This window comes from Amblyraja radiata, chromosome 31 (genome assembly GCF_010909765.2).
Source record: "Amblyraja radiata isolate CabotCenter1 chromosome 31, sAmbRad1.1.pri, whole genome shotgun sequence".
In the NCBI taxonomy this organism is placed as follows: domain Eukaryota; kingdom Metazoa; phylum Chordata; class Chondrichthyes; order Rajiformes; family Rajidae; genus Amblyraja; species Amblyraja radiata.
Window position 1 is genome coordinate 23,917,692 of NC_045986.1, and position 21,243 is coordinate 23,938,934.

The 21,243-nt window shown below is 46.1% G+C and overlaps 1 protein-coding gene across 1 annotated transcript in view; it reads left to right on the forward strand.

Annotated features, from left to right (window-relative positions):
• The first annotated feature begins 3,663 nt into the window (after positions 1 to 3,663).
• The window catches only part of LOC116990452 (probable glutamate receptor), a 30,710-nt gene continuing 13,130 nt past the window's right edge, over positions 3,664 to 21,243 (forward strand). The window contains exons 1-5 of the mRNA XM_033048128.1: positions 3,664 to 3,869; positions 7,465 to 7,541; positions 13,556 to 13,587; positions 18,624 to 18,683; positions 20,321 to 20,503. Coding sequence (XP_032904019.1) covers positions 7,475 to 7,541; positions 13,556 to 13,587; positions 18,624 to 18,683; positions 20,321 to 20,503 — 342 coding nt within the window. The 5' untranslated portion in view covers positions 3,664 to 3,869; positions 7,465 to 7,474. The remainder of the gene's footprint in view (positions 3,870 to 7,464; positions 7,542 to 13,555; positions 13,588 to 18,623; positions 18,684 to 20,320; positions 20,504 to 21,243) is intronic.

The following is a 21,243-nucleotide window of genomic DNA, read 5'->3' on the forward strand; positions in this document are numbered from 1 at the left end:
CCCACTAAAATTTCCGTTTCTCTCACTGAAGACTGGTGTTTCCAGCTCACGTTCACTCTGGTCAAAGGCATCCTATCAACCCCCTCACAACCTGCGGTTAGACTGAAGTGCTGAACACGGGCAGTTATGAAGAGAAAATTGACAATGAGCAACTTGGGATATTAGGAAACATAATGAACTGCAAGATATCTTATTAAAGCTGGAGGGGGGGAGGGGGGAGGGGGGAGACGAGAGAGTGAGAGAGAGAGTATGAGAGGGAGAGATTGAAATAACGGGAGAAAGAGCATGAGAGGGACAAAAGAGGGAAAGAACAGAAAACGAAAAGAAAAAGAGAGATATAATGAGAGAAAGAATGGGAGAGAGAGAACGGAAGAACAGAGAGGGGGGGGGAGGGGGACAACAGGGGGAACGAGAGAGAATGCTTGCTAGCTCTGGGAAAACACAGTTAGGATCTAACCCAAGTCAGGTCTCCTTGCAGGGGACATCTACAAAGTCCCTCACCACAGTCATGGAGGATAACATTTCTACTCGAGATGGTTGCTACAAAGGGGACTTCTGAAGATTTGCCAGCAAACTGGGGAAATGTCATTTATGTGGAAAGATTAGTAGACTGGGGAAATGCTGAGGTGATGACTGGCATATTAAACTCAAAAAAACATGTGTAGGAAGGAACTGCAGATACAGGTTTACACCGAAGATAGACACAACATGTTGGAATAACTCAGCGGGACAGACTGCACCTCTGGAGAGAAGGAATGGATGACGTTTCCACTTGAGACTGTTCTTCACACTGAGAGTCAGGGGAGAGGGGTACAAAGAGCATGTAAGGTGTGAAAAAGACAGATCAAAGTAGATGGTGATCAATGAAAATGTAGAATGGATCATTGTTCGCTGAGGGGAAGGTGACAACGAGGCATACAAACAGTAAAATTAATCAGGAGGACAGTGAAACTAGTTGGAGGACTAGGGTGGGGGGGGGGGTGTGTGGGGAGAGTGTAAGCGAGGGTTACTTGAAGTTAGAGAAATCAATATTCATACCGCTGGATTGTAAGCTGCCCAAGCAAAATATGAGGTTCTGTTCCTCTAATTTGCATTTGGCCTCACACTGACAATGGAGGAGGCCCAGGACAGTATGTCTATCCTCGTTAATTGAGCCAGATATTAATGGGAAAGTTCAGTGGGTTAGCAGGGACGGGGAGGACACAGAGCTTGCATGGGGAAAGGTGAAGTGAGTGGACAGGATGTGGCAAACAGACTGATATGTGAAATGTGAGGTTATTCACTTTGGAAGGAAGAAAGGGAAAACAAATTCATATTTAAATGTGGTTCAATGAAATATTGCAGTACAAAGCGATCTGGGATTCCTAGTGGATAAAATAGAAAGGGTAGAACTGGGTGTGCGTTAGAGAGAAGGTTCACAGGATAGACTCCCGGGATGAAGGGGATGAAGTGTGAGGAGAGGATATGGTAGGTTGGACTTCTCTCAATGGAGTTAAGAAAAAAGAGATCTAATCAAAACGTATATGTTTTTGAAGTGGATGTGTAAATTGCTCGTTCTAAGCTTCCCCCCAGTCCAGTTTCTGTCAAAAATCACTTGCGCATCCAAACTTTATTTTGACAAAACACAATTACAGTTCCCACCACTGTACCTAACCACCGCGGGTTCGATCCTCGTATCTGCCTGATCAAGCCCTCCTTGCCTCGCTCAAACAGAGACACTCCAGAAGGTCACGCAGTTCTAAGCGTTCTCCCAGAAGGTCGACACAGGACCTCGTGGGAGCGGACTTTTATAGGTCCCCGAACCTCAATGGGGCCGAACCACATGGGGGTGGTCTCATTACAGTCCAATAACAGATATCGATTAACCCCGTACACGACAGGTATTTCCCCAACCCACTAATACAATGGCTAATACATTGTATTCAAACAGTGTTTCTCAAAGTTAACGAACATCGCAACATGTGCCCTGATATGCAAGAAAACCAGACAGGGCTCAATACTTAATCCAATCAACATCCAGCAAAGTAAAGGGCCTATCCCACTTTCCCAAGTCCTCTGCCGAGTTGAAAGGACCTTAAAAAAAAATCAAGATTTTTGTGATCTACAAAAGTTTTCTCCTCCCGCCTATCTTTTTACTCGTGGACTTTTTTGTCATGCTGGAAAAAACGTCCCGACTTACCTGATGTCCCGAGTACCTACGACTGACATAACGAGCCGCTGCGGTATATCTACGGACTCCTACGGACTCGCTACGGACATTATCCGAGTTTGAATGAAGGGGACAACTCGGGAGAATTCGTGAGTAACTCGGGAAAGTGGGACAGGACCTTAAAGCTTTGCAACCTTATTTACACCGTGTATGTCTGGTTTGCATTCATCCAATCCATTCTATGCATTTTGCACCTAATTGTCAGGATCTGCAGATGTTCCCATTCTCTTTCTGCAGCTCTGATCTAGGCTCCAGACAAACTGGTACCATTCTGCAGCTTGTCCCATTTCTGCAGAAGGCACATTGAAATTGACCAAATGGCCTAGCAGCCCAGTAGCCTTTACTCAATGTTAGTGTCCTGGCATCTCCAATTTGGCCAGGACTATCAGATGGACAAGGTTAACACCAAGAGGGTGTTTCTCTGAGTAGTTCTAGACACCAGGGAGCGGTGCATGGTTGGGTGTTGAATGAGGGAGCAAGCCCAAGAGGACAATTGAAATTTAATACTGATCCACTCAGGACCTCAACATACGTTCCCACTCTATCCTCATATCTCTCAGCTCAATCGAAATTTAAGTCAACCTGTACCTGGAATATATTCAATGACTCTAACTCCGCATCTGTCTGGGGTGGAGAATTTCAAGGAGTCACAACCCTCTGAGATATTCTTTCTCACTTCCATCTGTAATGGGTAATCCGTTATTCTGAACCTATAACTCCTGTTTCTAGATCTCCCCACGACAAGATAATGAAATGCAAAACATCTTATTGAAGTGGGGAGGGGGAGGAGAGAGTGCGAGGGAGAGAGAATGAGAGAGAGAGAACGAGACAGAGAGAGAGGATGAGAAAGGGAGAGAATGAGAGAGAGAAAGTGGAAACAAGTGAGGGGGAGGGAAGGCAAAGGAGGAGAGAGAAAGAACTAGAAGCCTTCTCTTCACTCGTCTCTCTCTCTCTCTGCTCTCTGCTCTAGCTCGTCTCCTATCTCGCCGCTCTCTCATCTCCTCTCTCTCGCTCTCTCTATGCTTAGCTCTCTACTCTCTCTCTCTCTCTACTCTCGCTCTCTCCCTTCTCCCTCTCCTCTCTCATCTTCGTTCTAGCCCGTTGCTCCGCCTTCTCTCTCTCTCCCTGTTTCCCCCCTTCATGGTTTCGTTCCGTCCCCGTCTTCTGCATCTACCGCCCTCTCTCTCCCTCTCCTCCTCTCTCTCTCTCTCTCTCTCTCTCTCTCTCGCTCTCTCTTCTCTCTCTCGCTCTTTTTTTTTTTTTTTTTTTTTTTTGTTTTTTTATTTCGTGCTCTCTTTCTCTCTCTCTCTCCGCTCTTTCTGAGAGAGAGTGCTTGCAAGCTTTGGGAAAACAAAGTTAGGATCTAATCCAAGTCAGGTCTCCTTGCAGGGGACATCTACAAAGTGGCTCTCAAACTAATTTAGCATTCAGTAGTCTATGCATGCACAATCCTCTCGTTGCTAGAAAGTTCTTCCCCTGGCTCCTCCCCGGCAACTGGGACCCTCCCTCACCCCAAACCCCCTTTGTTCGTATCTCAGACATTTGTAGATTGGGCGGCTTCAACACGGACAGGACAGACAGGGTGATGCACAGCGGCTAGTCATAAAAAGAAAACCGTGGGTGAGAGAGGGATTCACAAACTCTTCCTGTCGACATCTGAGTAAGTTGCTGCTGATTCTGGGTAGCCAGAGTTAGTTTGGGAGCTGGGACATCGGAGACTATTGAGCTTTAGTGAAGTTCAAGTGAAAAATCCTCACTCCTTTGGATACATATGTTGGAAAAATCACAGTATTGTGGAAGTCACTGAGCGAGAAAACAGAGAGGGGTCATTATAAAAGGGGGAGGCGAGAGAGGGAGGGAGCGAGAAAGGGGGGAAGAGTGAGAAAGAGAGACAGTGAGAAAGAAAGGCAGAGTGGGGGTGGGGGTGGGTGGGTGGAGAGAGGGGGAAGAGAGGATTAGAGAAGGGGGAGTGAATCGGGAAGAGAGAAAGATGAAGGTATGCAAAAATGCTGGAGAAACTCAGCGGGTGCAGCAGCATCTATGGAGCGAAGTTCCTTCGCTCCATAGATGCTGCTGCACCCGCTGAGTTTCTCCAGCATTTTTGTACCTTCGATTTTCCAGCATCTGCAGTTCCTTCTTAAGGAACTTCGCTCCATAGATGCTGCTGCACCCGCTGAGTTTCTCCAGCATTTTTGTATACCTTCGATGTTCCAGCATCTGCAGTTCCTTCTTAAAACAGAGAGAACGATGAGACTCGTGGAAAGAGAGGGAGGGGGGAGGTGAGGAGAGGGGAGAAGGGGCAGAGAGAGTGGAGGGGAGAGAGTGGGTGTGAGGGGGAGAGAAACGAGAGAGAGAGAAAACGAGAGAGTGGAAAAGAGCAAGAGAGAAAAGAGAGACAACTGTAATCTATTCTACCTCCCCCTCTCATCTATTTTCGTGCCTTTTAGCTCTCACTGAAATTTTGGTGAATCACATTTGAAGTCGGAGGATGTCAGCCTGCAGCGTGCATGTTTGAGCAGCGACATCTGGATGTGTGCAGCTCTCCGAGCTTTGGAATCAGTCCACTGGTGTGTCTGAATGTAGCTAATGTCAGGAGCAAATACTTTTTTTTTATTATCTGAGCGCTGCAACCCTAGATGTAATTTATCTCAATGATGTTCCTGCAAGATCACGGATGGAACTGAAACGTTGGGTTTCGGCAGCCTGTTGTTGTCAGTGTGACCCAGAGGCCGGATCGAGATGTTTTCTAGCACACAAGCCCCACGAGTAATAATTGGGTTTCTCAGCCCTGTCAGAGGGGAGAGGAGAGCAGAACACACACACACACACACACCAGAGGTTGGAGAGAGTGTTGGACTAATCAGTTCAGATCAATTTCGTTAATGGTCACACTAAAGTTCAACAGTCTCCGATGTCCCATTAAAGGATAAAGCGGAAATCCTTTAGAGCCGAGATGAGAAAAACATTTTTCACACAGAGAGTGGTGAATCTCTGGAACTCTCTGCCACAGAAGGTAGTTGAGGCCAGTTCATTGGCTATATTTAAGAGGGAGTTAGATGTGGCCCTTGTGGCTAAAGGGATCAGGGGGTATGGAGAGAAGGCAGGTACAGGATACTGAGTTGGATGATCAGCCATGATCATATCGAAGGGCCGAATGGCTTACTCCTGCGCCTATTTTCTATGTGCCGGGGTACAGTGGAAAGCTTGTGTTGCGTACTAACCAGTCAGTGGATTACAATTTAATACAATCGAGCCATTCGCAGTGTACAGATACATGACAAAGGAAACACGTACAGTGCAAGATAAAGCCGGTAACATCCGATCAAACATAGTCCGAGGGTCACCAATGAGATAGATAGTAATTCAGGACAGTAGGATGCTTCAGTTGCCTGCAAACAGCTGGGAAGAAGCTGTCCCTGAATCTGGGGAGGTGCGCGTTTTCACATGTTTATACCTGTTGCCCGATAGGAGAGGGGAGAAGAGGGAGTGGCCGGGGTGTGACTAGTCCTTGATTATGCTGCTGGTCTTGCCGAGGCAGCGTGAGGTATAAATGGAGTCAATGGAGTATCACAGTCGCGATGGTGAAGCATTTTTTATGTTGAAACTGAAAGCAAACTTTCAAACTGTCCTCCGAGGTATTATACACTTGCCTTGCTGAGGTCTCCCGACTGCGCTCCACTAAGACCAATAGACATCGGACCAGAATGTTCAGGCCATTCACCCCCAAAGAATCTCCTATGCCATTCGATCATGGCTGATCCATTATTCCCTCTCTCAGACCCATTATCCTGCCTTCTACCCACAATCTTTACCTTCCTTACTAATCAAGAACCTATCAATAGCGGCTGTAAATATTTGGTCTCCACAGCCGCCTGCGACAATGGATTCCTCAGATTCACCCACCGCCTTCTGGCTAAAAAAAATATTCCTCGTCTCCATTCTAAAGGTACCTCCTTTTATTCTGAGGCTGTGTCCTCTGCCTCTAGACCAGTGGTTCCCAACGTGGGGCGTACGCCCCACAGGGGGGCAATTTGATTTTTAAGGGGGGCAATTGAGCCAATCCACAAATATTTCAATATTCTAATATAGAAATTTTCTCTCTCTTTATTACCTGTGAATACTCTTTTATTATCATATTTCTTTTGAAGCTTGTTTAAACCAAGGTATTGGCGTTTTAAGGTTCTTCAGCTGAAACGGAGTTCACTTTTTAAATGATAAGAATTATATATCATCACATGGGGGGGGGGGGGGGCATCAGGATTTTAGAGGTGATTAGGTGGGGCATGGCCAAAAAAATGTTGGGAACCACTGCTCTAGACTCTCCCACTACTGCAAACACTCTCTCCCCAATCACACTGTCCAGGCATTTCATTATTCGGTTGGTTAACACGGCCATCCAGCAGTCTTATAGCTGCAGATATCCGCCTAGCGATTCTAAACATGTTGCCCCATTCTCAGCAGAAGTTCCCACAGATGCGGACGCACATCTGGAGCAGTGCAGAAACTCTGAATCAGGGTCCCACAATGTCGGGAGTCTTTAGACTTTTACAGATACCGCGTGGAAACATGCCCTTCGGCCCACCGAGTCCGTGCCGACTAGCGATCACCCCATACACTAGCACTAACTACCCTATTAGGGACAATTTACAATCTGTACAGAAGCCAATTAACCGACAAACCTGCACGTCCTTGGAGTGTGGGAGGAAACCGGAGACCCTGGAGAAAACCCCACGCGGTCACAACGTGAATGTACAAAGTGCTGAAGTAACTCAGCGATCAGGCAGCATCTCTGCCCGACACATCCTTTTTCTCCAGAGATGCTGCCTGACCCGCTGAGTTACTCCAGCACTCTGTGTTTACCTTCAGTGTACACCAGTATCTCTAGTTCCTTTCTGCACACGGGAACGGACAAACTCCGCACAGAGAGCGCCCGTAGTCAGGGTCGAACCCGGGCCTCCCCCTCGGCTCCCCCGCTGTCTCCCCCTCGGCTGCCTGACTTGCCGCTCACACCCTCTTGACCTGCGGCGAGGAGAATGTTGTTGAGCTTTGTGATAATTCTTCACATCAGAGCAGACGATGAGCATTGATAGACAGACACAGAGTGCTGGAGTAACTCAGCATCTCTGGAGAGAAGCATCTCTGGAGAGAAGGAAGGAATGTGCGATGTTTCGGGTCGAGACCCTTCTTCAGACCATTGACCGGCCAAGTCCACGCCGCCCTGAGCCGGGGTAATAATTCACTTTGTCTATTTGCAGGCTGGTTGCGATGGGGAACGGCGTGAATTTGCTGCTGACTCTGGCTCTCCTACTGACACTCTTCACGGCCAGAGCAGGTATGAAGACAACACTCTTGCAAATGGGAAATTACTGACCTCAAAATGGTAAACTAAACATGAATGTGTAGCAAATCAGGGTTAATAACTAAAACTGACTCGCTCATCTTCAAGGAAGGGGTAGGGATTCCCAGTACAATCTGATCGGGCTGAATGGCCTCACCATCTGCGGCAGAGCGACGCCCCTACACACGCTCACTGGCCGGGTGGAGGTGTGTGTGAGGCGGTGGGAGAGGCGCTGAGCGGTGTCCCTCTTTCCCTAAGCATCGGCTCTCAATTAATACATTGCCACCACAGTTGTTCGCGGGACCGCGCTGTGCAGCGAGTGACTGCTGGGCTCCCTGCTTGATAATAGCAACGTAGGTGTCAGTTGAGAAGCGTGTAGGAAACAACTGCAGACGCTGGTTTACACCGAAGATAGACACAAATTGCTGGAGTAACTCAGCGGGACAGGTAGGATTGGGTGACATTTCGGGTCAAGACCCTTCTTCAGATCTTCGGGATGTTTTGGGAAAGGTGCTACATAAATGCAATCCTTTTCGTTAAGGTGGGTGCAATTGTTGTTCATGTCATTGAGATTTGAGGGGAGGGGAGGGGGGGGGGGGGGGGGGGGGAGAGAACGCACGGAGATCATTGTAAGTTACTGGTTCGGAACCTCATTCAATGGAACCACTTATCATTGCACCCAGCATGAGAGCTGGTGAAGTTCAATTCAAGTCATTAAATAAATCAGGAAATTTAAAAAAACCCAATCTCAATAAGTCTATTACCTAGAGTCGGGGAATCAAAAACCAGAGGACTTACGTTTAAGGTGAGAGGGGCAAGATTTGACCCTGAGGGACAACTTAATCACACCGAGTATATGGAACGAGCTGCCAGAAGTGGTAGTTGAGGCAGTTACTATAATGGCATTTTGACAGGTACATGGTTAGGAAAGGTTTAGAGGGATATGGGCCAAACGCGGGCAAATGGAATCATCTTAGATAGGGCATCTTGGTCAGCATGGATGAGTTGGGCCGAAGGGCCTGTTTCCGTGCTCCACAACTCTATAACAGGAAGCATGAAATTAAGGGGTCATAGCAACAATTCTGGGGGGGGGAAACCTGCCAATGTTCCCCAGTCTGACTCAGACAGGACACAAACTTTGTTGACTTTGAACCATCTCATTAGTTCAGAGACGATGGGAGATGCGAAACAAACGCTGGCATTGTCAGCCCTGTGAACAAAGACTGCCAGTGACTGCGGTCAGGTCGGGAGTGGTCGGGTACACAGGGTCTCGACCCGAATCGTCACCCATTCCTTCTCTCCAGAGATGTAATGGACTACTTTATTGTCACATGTTACAAGGCACAGTGAGATTCTTTGCTTGTGTACAATTAGTGGCCACAAACGGCACAGGCAAAGTTACAAAGTACACCGGCTCCTCTCGTGTTCTCCCCCCTCCTGCCCCTCCCACAGTGGTTCCCCCGCGCTGAGATGTTTCCTGTCCCGCTTAGTTACTCCAGCATTAAGTGGGGGGGGGGGGACAATTTGGAAATGCAAGGATGGAGTTTAAGGGAGTTAAAGAGAGTATAGGAAAAGTTAAGAAAGACACCAAAATTAACTGGACAGAAAGCTCACGAAGGGATAGAAGAGTATGGCCAAGTGAAATAGGAATCGATGTGAAAGGTGAGGTGAGAAATGGATTAAAAGTGTTATATATGAATGCGCAAAGTATAAGAAGTAAAGTGGATGAGCTTGAGGCTCAGTTAGAGATTGGTAGATATGACATTGTGGGGATTACAGAGACGTGGCTGCATGAGGATCGGGCCTGGGAACTGAATATTCAGGGTTATACATCCTGTAGAAAGGACAGGCAGGTGGGCAGAGGAGGTGGGGTAGATCTGTTAGTGAGGGATGAAATTCAGTCCCTTGCGAGGGGTGACATAGGGACTGAGGATGTAGAGTCGCTGTGGATAGAATTGAGGAATTGTAAAGGAAGAAAGACACTAATGGGAGTTATCTACAGGCCCTCAAACAGTAGCATGGAGATAGGGTACAAGTTGCAGCTGGAGTTCAAATTGGCATGTAACAAAGGTTATGCCACTGTGGTTATGGGAGATTTCAACATGCAGATAGACTGGAAAAATCAGGTTGGTTCTGGACCCCAAGAAAGGGAGTTTGTAGAGTTCCTCCGAGATGTGTTCTTAGAGCAGTTGGTATTGGAGCCTACCAGAGAGAAGGCAATTCTGGATTTACTGTTGTCTAATGAACCAGATTTAATAAGGGAACTCAAGTAAAAGGAACTGCTAGGAGGTAGTGACCATAATATGATACATTTTAATCTGCAATTTTAGAGGGAGAAGGTTAAATCAGTAGTGTCGCTGTTGCAATTGAACAAAGGGGACCATGAAGGCACGAGAGAGGAGCTGGACAAAGTCGACTGGAAAAGGATCCCAGCAGGAATGATGGTGGAACAGCAATGGCAGGAATTTCTGGGCATAATCCAGAAGATGCAGGATCATATCATTCCAAAGAGGAAGAAAGATTCTAAGGGGAGTAAGAGGCAACCGTGGCTGACAAGGGAAGTTAGGGATGGAATAAAAATAAAATAAAAGGTGTATAACACAGCAAAGAGTAGCGGGAAGCCAGAGGATTGGGAAACTGCCAAAGATACAACCCGAGGTAACAAAAAGGGCAATACGGGCTGAAAAGATGAAGTACAAGGGTAAGCCGGCCAAGAATATAAAGAAGGATAGTCAAAGCTTCTTTAGGTATGTTAAGAGAAAAAGATTAATAAAGACAAATGTAGGTCACTTGAAGGCAGAAACAGGTGAAATTATTACTGGGAACAAGGAAATGGCAAAAGACTTGAAATGGTTCTGTATTCACTAAGGAAGACACAAACAATTTCCCAGATGTACTGGAGGACACAGGATCTATGGAGACAGAGGAACTGAAAGAAATTAGCATTAGGCGAGAAATAATATTGGGTAGACTGATAGGACGGAAGGCTTATAAGTCCCCAGGGCCTGATGATCTGCATCCCAGGGTACTCAAGGAGGTGGCTCGTGAACGCATTGGTGATCATTTTCCAATGTTCTATAGATTCAGGATCAGTTCATGTGGATTGGAGGGTAGATAATGTTATCCCACTTTTCAAGAAAGGAGCGAGAGAGAAAACAGGGAATTATAGACCACTTAGCCTGACATCGGTGGTGGGGAAGATGCTGGAGTCAATTATTAATGAAGTAATAACGGCACATTTGGAGAGCAGTAAAAGGATTGGTCCAGGTTAGCATGGATTTATGAAGGGGAAATCCTGCTTGACTAATCTTCTGGAATTTTTTGAGGATGTGATTAGTAAAATGGATGAAGGATGTAGTGTATCTAGACTTTCAGAAAGCCTTTGATAAGGTCCCACATCAGAGATTAGTGGGAACAATTAGAGCACATGGTATTGGAGGTTAGGGTATTGACATGGATAGAGAATTGGTTGGCAGGCAGGAAACAGAGAGTAGGAATAAATGGGTCCCTGTCAGAATGGTAGGCAGTGGCAAGTGGAATGCCACAAGGCTCGGTGCTGGGGCCACAACTATATAAATGATTTAGATGATGGAATCAAAAGTAACACTAGCAAATTTGCAGATGACACAAAGCTGGGTGGCAGTGTGAAGTGTGAAGAGGATGCTAGGAGGTTGTAGATTGACTTGGACAGGTTGAGTGAGTGGTCAGATGCATGGCAGATGCAGTATAATGTAGATAAATGTGAGGTTATCCACTTTGGTAGCAAGAACAAGGAGGCAGATTATTATCTCATTGGTGTCAGGTTAGGAAAAAAGGAAGTGCAACGAGACCTGGGTGTCCTTGTACACCAGTCACTGAAAGTAAACATGCAGGAATAGCAGGCAATGAAGAAGGCTGATGGCAAGTTGGCCTTCATAACGAGAGGATTTGAGTTTAGGAGTAAAGAGGTCCTTCTGCAGTTATACAGGGCCCTGGTGAGACCTCATCTGGAGTATTGTGTGCAGTTTTGGTCCCCTAATTTGAGGAAGGACATCCTTGCTATTGAGGCAGTGCAACGTAGGTTCATGAGGTTAATCCCCGGGATGGCGGGACTGTCATATGAGGAAAGATTGGAAAGACTGGGCTTCTATTCACTGGAATTTAGGAAGAGTGAGGATCTTATAGAAACATATAAAATTATAAAAGGACTGCGGGGAAAATGGTCCCAATGTTGGGTTAGTCTAGAACCAGGGGCCACAGTCAAAGAATAAAGGGGAGGACATTTAAAATTGAGATGAGAAAAAATGTTTTCACCCAGAGAGTTGTGAATTTGTGGCATTCTCTGCCACAGAAGGCAGTAGAGGCCAATTCACTGGATGAATTTAAAAGAGAGTTTGATAGAGCTCTAGGGGCTAGTGGAATCAGGGGATATGGGGAGAAGGCAGGCACGGGTTACTGATTGGGGATGATCAGCCATGATCTCAATGAATGGCGGTGCTGGTTTAGAAGGGCCAAATGGCCTCCACCTGCACCTATTTTCTATGTTTCTATGTGTCTATTTTCGGTGTGTAAACCAGCATCTGCAATTTCTTCTTACACACGTAGTCTGGTACGATGTCTTATGGTGGAACAGGCTCTTGGTGAATCATAGCACATGGGTATCCGTGTACCCTCTGTGTAGTATTTCCTTGGGATCTGCCAGGAGCGGAGGGAAGGAGGATGGAATATGAGTTATAAACCATGCTTCAGATATGCATCTTTTTTATTGTGTTGACAGCTCCATCCATTGCGAGTTCTCCTGGTGATCCCTGGCACCCATTACTGTTACACTGTTGTTATCTCCATGAACTGAACCAAATACATCGCCAACCACACCAACCTCATGAAATGTCCATCTCCAGCCATTCCTTACCCATAGACTTGCTCCTCACTGAAATGCATGAAGATAAAAGGTCTCAGAGATTCTCAACATAATCTGATTCAGGAAACGAGGAAGCTACTAAAAAGCTGTTGTTTTGTTTTAAAGCCTATTTTTCTTGAATGGTGATTAATTATTCAGAGTCTCAGCATGCTCCCTTCCTTTCTGCTCCTCATTTAATTGTATCCTTCCTCTTGGACTGGTGTAAAAGGCCTCCCTTGTTCCGTCTGAGCAGTTTTATCTGTTTCATTGTGAGCAATTCTGAAGTGGGAGAGGGAGGGAGCACGAGAAGGGAAAGATTTGACGAGTGCCGCTGCGGAATGCTTGCAAATGAACAGCTCACACACAAGAGAGCGTTTAGGACCAGCCTTTCATCTCCTGGGCTTCACAGGCCTGAGAGTGGTGCCTCTTCATCAACTCTTGTCTGGCACTGTGGATACAGAGGGGGTCAGAGGACAATCTCCACTGGCCAAAGGCTGTGGGAAGGGAGGGAATCTCCTCGCTCAATGCAAATCAACAGAGGATTTCTTTATTCTCCACATTCAGTGCATTCTCAGAAATCGCATTTCTACATCGAACTTGTCATATGATGAAAGAATGGGTCGACTGGGCTTGCATTCACTGGAATGAGAGGGGATCTTATAGAAACATATAAATTTCTTAAAGGCTAGATGCAGGGAAAATGTTCCTGATGTTGGGGGAGTCCAGAACGAGGGCACACAGTCTAAGAATAAGGGGTAGGCCATTTAGGACTGAGATGAGAAACAACTTTTTCATCCAGAGAGTTGTGAATCTATGGATGGTGGTGAAGAAGGCATAAGGCCTAGTCCGTACCTCAGCCTCACCGGCAACCAGCTACAGGCAGAGGTTGTGCAGTTTATGTTTGTTAAAATTAACACTATTATTCACATGGGCGAGGCAGCATCTATGGAGCGAAGGAATAGATTCCTTCACCTATTCCTTCACTCCATAGATGCTGCCTCACCCGCTGAGTTTCTCCAGCATTTTTGTCTACCTTCGATTTTTCCAGCATTTGCAGTTCTTTGTTAAACTATTATTCATGTGTACATTTTTGCCAATTTTGATACCAGCCTGAGATTTATCTTCACAGGTGCCGTGGAAAACGACGACAACCTTCCAGAGGTTAGTGGGTTACTTTCCATTTGCGTGGCCAGTGAGATTATTAGATCTTCACTATTTACAAAATATCTATGCACGTTTAGTTATGCGTTATATATATATATATATATATATATATATATATATATATATATATATATATATTCACGATGCATGTGCAAATGTTCCTGTTGCATATGCATATACATTTCCTGCGATTTATCAATATCCTCTTTTTGTAAATATTCCACATATCATACGTAGTCCACACCTAGAGATATTCTGTGTCAGCTATTCTATGCCTGGGCAAGTACCCCAGATATGTCCCCACAAAAATCGTAGGTGACACATGCATTGAAAGAGCACTTATCGAAGGAGAGGGACGGTGGGCTTTCTGGAGTTAATGGCAGCTTAGAAGGTCAGGCGGGTAAACATAAAGGTGAGTCTAATGTGGAGAAATGTAGCAAGGTGATTTCAGAAGAATGAACAGAGATTTTGTTCCTCCGTGCAATGCAGTGAGGCTGTAGGTGGACATGAGCGGCAGGAGCAGGAGGTCCAGCTCTCTGGTGGATGAAGGTATTTGAAACCGTGGATAAAAGTGAGGGTAGATGGTCTCACGATTTACATCTGATCTTTAGCCCGATGTCCCAATAAGCTTATTCGCAGCGTGTAAGAAGGAACTGAAGGTGCTGGTTTGCACCGAAGATAGACACAAAATGCTGGAGTAACCCAGCAGGTCAGGCCGCATCTCTGGAGAAAAGGAATAGGTGATGTGATGTTCATTCTGAAGATGGGTCTCGACCCGAAACATCTCCTATTCCTGTTGTCCAGAGATGCTGCCTGACCCGCTGAGTTACTCCAGCATTTTGTGTCGATCTTAAGCTTAATCAGGATCGTAAGCTTATTCACAGAATATAGTTTGATCACAAGCCATTGGTGATTTACCCTTCATCAGGCTGGGGGACTAAAAGTGAACTGAATTGAACTGAAAAGTGGGATTAATTTTAAATATGCACATTTACAAGGGGTACTGGGAAAAGGCAGAGTGCTGAGAATCGGCACAGGCTCAAAGCCTTCACACTGTGCTGGAAATTTCAATGAATATGTGAATAGCACATTTAAATATTTATATAGTTGAATTGAACGCTATCATCTCAAGCTGGATATTTGCATGTTGAACAAAATGTGAGAATCGCAAGCAGTTCACCCACTGTGCCTCCAACAACTCTTTGAAGGGGCTTTTCAATTGATCCCACTGCCCTGCCCTTGCCCCCCGCCCGCTCCCCGGTGACACTTCTCTCCCTTTTCTTTACCCAACTCGCAGTTCAAAGTCACCGTTGAATCTCGTCCAACTCCCTCTTCCGGGGGTAGCATGCCGGAAAAATATAAATATTCATGCAGACAATCTGAATATTCAAATAACTTTCTGAACATCGATACATGAGACTATAAAACATCATATTCTGTTAGTGTCACTGCGCCACCTGTGAACCACTTGACACCCTGCTGTGGAATATCTATTGGTATTTTTTGCAACCAATTTGTGTTCAAGGAAAGTCGATCTTGGCAGCTGGGCAGAGGGAATGTTCCGCAGTTTATTTCAATTCCACGGGGGGATTATGAACATAAATTAAATCTTCAGTCTCCACGTAGCAAGCTGAGCTGTTACCCCTGTATCCACTTGATAATGAAGGTAAACAAGCTGGAACCCGAGAACTTTAGTCTCTGAACCCCAACATCACCATTGGATCGCCCCCAGGGCCGGATTTACCTATAAGCTAGACAAGCATAAGCTTAGGGCCTCGGGGTCTAAGGGGGCCTCTGGCCAAGGCAGGACACCTACTGTTCAACTCTGGGTGGGCCCCCCTCTCTATCTCTCACTTTCCATCTCCCCCCACTATCCGTGTCCGGGCCGCCGGGCTCCGCTCGCTCCTCATCTGCCGGCACGGCAGGCCGCCTTGCACATGCGCATTGTTGCAGCCTGCACGTCCTTCCCCCCTGCACACGCGCACAACCACGGCCAGCACATCATTGGCCGCCCTGCGCATGCGCACTGCAACGGCAACTGGTCGGCACTGGGCACTCGCTTTGAATTGTGGGAGATTTGGCCGCCATGGCTGTCCATTCGCTGCCTCGCGGCCAGCGCTGAAAACCAACGTGGAGTGGGCCTCGCAAGTGGAACAGCTTAGGGCCTCTCTTCATCTAAATCCGGCCCTGATCTCCCCAAATACCCTTCTTATCAGAAGTGACTTTCAACAAAAGGCAATGGTCCCATCTGCTAACTCAATGAAAGTTTGGAAAGATGAGGGTGAATCTCATTGAAGCCAACCAGGTAATGAAAGGTTTAGATAGAATGGACGTGGAACGGATGTTTCCAGTAATAGGAGAGTCTAGAACCAGAGGGCACAACCTCAGAATAAAAGGTTGTACCTTCAAGATGGAGATGAGCCGGGATTTCTTTAGCGGGAGGGTGGTGAATCTCTGGAATTCACTGCTGCAGACAAATGTGGAAGCCAAGACATTAGGTATTTTTAAGACAAGTTCTTGATTCGGAAGGTCATCAAAGATCACAGGTTACGCTCAGAGAAGGGCTTTAAAGGTATTACACGGTTCGACACAACTCATAAAGTCTCATTGTATGCGGATGACCTGCTCCTGTACATCTCGAACCCAGTCAGCTCTCTCCCTGTGATTACGAATATTTTAGAACGGTTTGGTGCGTATTCTGGTTATAAACTTAACTACCAAAAGAGTGAGCTATTACCGATTAACTCATTGGCTAAGCAGCTCCCTCGCTCTTTAACCTCATTCAAATGGGCAGAGGACGGGTTTCGTTACCTCGGCATCTTTATCACAACACCCTTATCTGATATGTTCCGCACAAACTTTCTGCCTCTGGTTGAGAAAGCTGAAAGAGATTTTGACCGCTGGTCAGTTTTACCGCTATCCCTCGTGGGCCGGATAAATCTGGTCAAGATGGTCGTCCTACCCAAATTCCTGTATCTTTACCAGCACGTCCCTATACTTATCACTAAATCTTTTTTTGATAAATTAGAAAGGACAATATCTAAATTTTTATGGGGTAGCAAACCGGCTAGAATCCGAAAGGCGATATTGCAGTCTCCTAAGAGTGACGGCGGTTTGGCACTTCCTGACTTTAGGCGATACTATTGGGCAGCTAACTTGCAAAAACTCCTGTATTGGATGAATGATGATTGCGACCACCTACCGACCTGGGTACACATGGAAAAGGCGAGTTCACATCTCCCGTTGCGGTCTGTCCTATGCTCCCAACTCCCCCTTTCTATAACATCTGTGGGTGCAGGCCCAATTGCGTCCCTCTCGCTCAAGATATGGAGTCAACTCAGGAAAAACTTTGGTTTACAAGGCCCTTCCATCTTGACCCCACTGCTTAAAAATCACATCTTTAAACCTTCAAGTACAGACCACGCATTCAAAATCTGGCATAGCAACGGTATCAGTAGTATCAAAAACCTATACAAGGATGGCATCTTTTCGTCTTTTGCGGAGCTCTCGTCCAACTATAGCCTCCCAAACTCCCACCTTTTTCGTTTTTTCCAGATTAGGGATTTTGTGAAGAAGACATTCCCCCATTTCCCAAATCGCCCCCCTGAAACCCTGACCGATACCATCTTAGCTCTAGATCCCAACCGGAAGAAATGCATCTCTGTTTTGTACAACTTGTTAGGGTCGGTTATATTGAAACCTCATACCTCATTAAAAGCTGCGTGGGAGGGTGAGCTGAATACGAAACTAACAGACCAGCAATGGGACTCTGCCTTGGACTTGACCCATTCTTCCTCCATATGTGCCCGTCATGGCCTAATCCAATGCAAAGTCCTTCACAAAGTCCACTACACAAATGCAAGATTATCTAGAATTTACCCCGCTGTTAGGGACACCTGCAACAGATGTAATCAATCTCCTGCCAACCATAGCCATATGTTTTGGTCTTGCCCTAAGCTAGCAGCCTTTTGGAGGAGTGCTTTCGACTTGATAAGCAGAGCCTACGGCCAGACTATTCCTCCAAACCCACTGTCAGCCATTTTCGGTACCCCTCCCAACACCAACCTCTCTGTTGCGGTGAAACGGGTCCTAGCTTTTACAACCTTGTTAGCCCGGAGACTGATCTTGCTTAACTGGAGGCTCACCTGTCCCCCGACACACGCCCGCTGGATTAAGGAGGTGCTTTACAATTTAAAGCTTGAAAAACTTAGGTTCTCTCTCAAAGGCTCTACCAAGACATTCCTAGATACATGGAACCCTTTCTTGGAACTTGTTAACTCTCTCAACTTGTCCCTGGACTCGGAAGAGGACTGAGTGCTCTCCACCATTGTTCTGCTCTACTGCAGCTGCTCTCCCCTTACCCCCCCCCCCCTCCCCACACTTATTTATTTAATTACTTACTTATTTACTGTTATTAGTGACCCCCTTTTTTTTAATTTTATTTTTATTTTTTTATAGTACTTTCTGTTTCGTTTATCTTACCATATTTGTGTGGATGTGTATGTATGTGAGTGTTGTTTGTCCCCGTTTGGTTCCGACCTGATTCGGGTGGGTTGAAGGTGGGTACGGGTAAGGGCTTTGAGGGTCGCTTACATACTGTTGCACAATTATGCCTTGACTGTCACTGTCTGTTATCATTGTATGTATGCAAATTGCTGTGAAATTCAAATAAAAAGATTTAAATCAAAGATCACAGGGAGAAGGCAGGAGAAGGGGGTTGAGAGGGAAAAATAGATCAAACATGATTGAATGGTGGGTGCACAAAAATGCTGGAGAAACTCAGCGAGTGCAGCAGCATCTATGGAGCGAAGGAAATAGGCAACGTTTCGGGACGAAACGTTGCCTATTTCCTTCGCTCCATAGATGCTGCTGCACCCGCTGAGTTTCTCCAGCATTCTTGTGTACCTTCGATTTTCCAGCATCTGCAGTTCCTTCTTAAACAACATGATTGAATGGTGGAGTGGACTCGAGGGGCTGGATGACCCACGTCTGCTCCTATGTCTGATGGTTTAACTCTTCTCATTTCTCCACAGGCTCCTGAAAGAGAGAGGCGTCAACTTTCTGAGCAGAAGCTTGTGGTCACCACCATCATGGTAAGTCTGAAGGAGGGTCTCGACCCGAAACGTTACCTATTTCCTTCGCTCCGTAGATGCTGCCACAACCGCTGAATTTCTCCAGCACTTTTGTCTACCTTGGATTTTCCAGCATCTGCAGTTCCTTCTTAACCATTCTGGCAATGTACTCTTCAATGATACAACACTCTTCAATGCTGTGAACTCCAGCAATCACGGGTCACACTAAAAGAATTGTCACAGGGCAATGAACAGTGTGCCCAGCAACAGTACATTTCACTCTCTGTCTTCCCAAATAATTTTGCTTTAGAAGAAATCTACCATAGACAGAAGATCAGAGTAGTTACACGCTGGCCTCTCACCTTTCTCAACGTTGAGGTGTAGCTTGGGATTGATGGAGGGTGATGTGCTGTATTTGGTAGCAGCTCAGTAGTAGTTTAGTAGTAGCCCAGTGAATGCCTGAGAGAAGCTCATGCTCACAAGGACCATCAGCATGAAACTGGCCTGAACAAAGGCTGGTGTGAAACAATACCACACAAGGGATGTTGAATGGACCTGAGTGACAGAGACTACTCCTTCAGTGCATTCATTGACGAGTCTCCAGTTAGATCAGGGGCACTAACACGGCCCAATTTGAGTTGTTGTGAACTATGGGATTTCAACAACAGAATTACAAGTACCATCTGTACCAGTGCTTTTTTGTGGACAAAAAAATGCCAGTATGCATATCATTTAAAAATATAGCGACATTTATTAAGATTTGTTTTCCATTATTATACACCCTTCTTTTGTGTTGATTTATGAACTATCAACTTTTAATTTAATAAACTGCTGACTAAAAAGTATAAAATCAATACAACATTTAATAAATTTAGAAAATCTCATTTTTAACTCTTTAAGGGTGCCGGTACAATGTATCGCCGCACACCATCACAAAAAGTAGTCGATACTCTGCACAGGCCAGTAACAGAATCCAGTTTCGGCCCGAAACGTTGCCTATTTCCTTCACTCCATAAATGCTGCCGCACCCGCTGAGTTTCTCCAGCACATTTGTCCACCTTCGTTTTCCCAGCATCTGCAGTTCCTTCTTAAACATCACAATAATGGAATTTATTTTGTTTATCAACAGAAGGCACTTTGGGCTATTATTAAGAGTTTCATTCTCTGTCTTAAACTAAGAGCACATCTTTGAGGCTGACACTCACAGAGTCCAGAGAGACTGGTGCATAATCAGCATTGGCACCTCACCTGAGACCAGGGGCTTCTCTCAACTGATACCGTTCCATGTTCAAGAATCATTCACAGAATCCAGCCCGCGATCTTTGCTAACCCAGTGGTTGACTGATCCAATCAGTTTCACTCCCCTGTTCCCTCCATACAATCCCAAACCTTCCAAGTTTCCAAATTACAATTCCATTCCCTTTTGCCATTTATATCACATTCCACCAACTTTTCATCTGACATCGAGTTCTCACCCAGAAGTGCTGCACACGTGTTAGGCCATGTTTCACAACGTGGGATTGGGGTTCAACACCGAGGCAGGACGGGGAGGGGGAAGACGCCTGATGGACATGCTCTGCACTGCTCCTATACCCACTGTTGGAGAGATGGGTTCAGTCAACACTCTGATAAAGCTTTCTTGATATGTCCATTAATAGCAAGATCCGTTTGTAATGGCCAAAGCCACCGGAGGATACGAGGGCTTCTGCATTGACCTCCTTGAGATAGTCGCGGGAAAGCTCAACTTCCAATACGAAATCCAACTCGTGAAGGACGGATATTATGGGTTTAAATCGGAAAACGGGAAGTGGAACGGATTGCTGGGGGAGCTGATGAGAAAGGCAAGTTTTCTATGGATTTAATTTTTGACGTGGACTGTGCTGGGAGGTCTATGTTTATGCAGCTCCTCATTGTCCTATCAACGTTGTGGAGGCTCTTGCTGAAGTCCTATGGTCCACATGCGCAGGTCACTTTGTAGCACAACAAATCCTGCTGGATTTATGGGTTCTCATACTTTCAGCAGTTTATGGATGATTTTGGAGAACTGGCCGGTAAGCCATGTTGCTTTGTGTCACAGATGCATCCAGATCAAACTGAATGAGGATTGTAGAGTTCCTTCCCTTAAGACTTTCTCCCCTTAACTCAACACTCTCACAGTTCGCTAGACACTTTCACAGACTAAAGACTTTTACACTTCCGACTCTAGAGATACAGCGTGGAAACAAGCCCTTTGGCCCATTGAGTCCATGCCAACCAGCCATCACCCTGGACACCAGCACTATCCTGCACACTCGGGATAATTTACAGAAGCCAATTAACCTACAAACCGGTTCGCCTTTGGAGTGTGAGAGGAAAACAGGGCACCTGGAGAAAACCCACGCCCTCCCTCACAGGAAGAATGTACAGACTCCGTACAGGCAGCACCCATAGTCAGGATCGAACCTGGGTCTCTGGCGCTGTGAGGCAGCAACTCTGCCGCTGCGCCACCACAGATGCCAGGTTTTTATTCACTAATTATTTTAAAACTGAATTTTCCTTATTTTGTGGGGCGTCTACACCACACCCTGCCCCCCATGTCCAG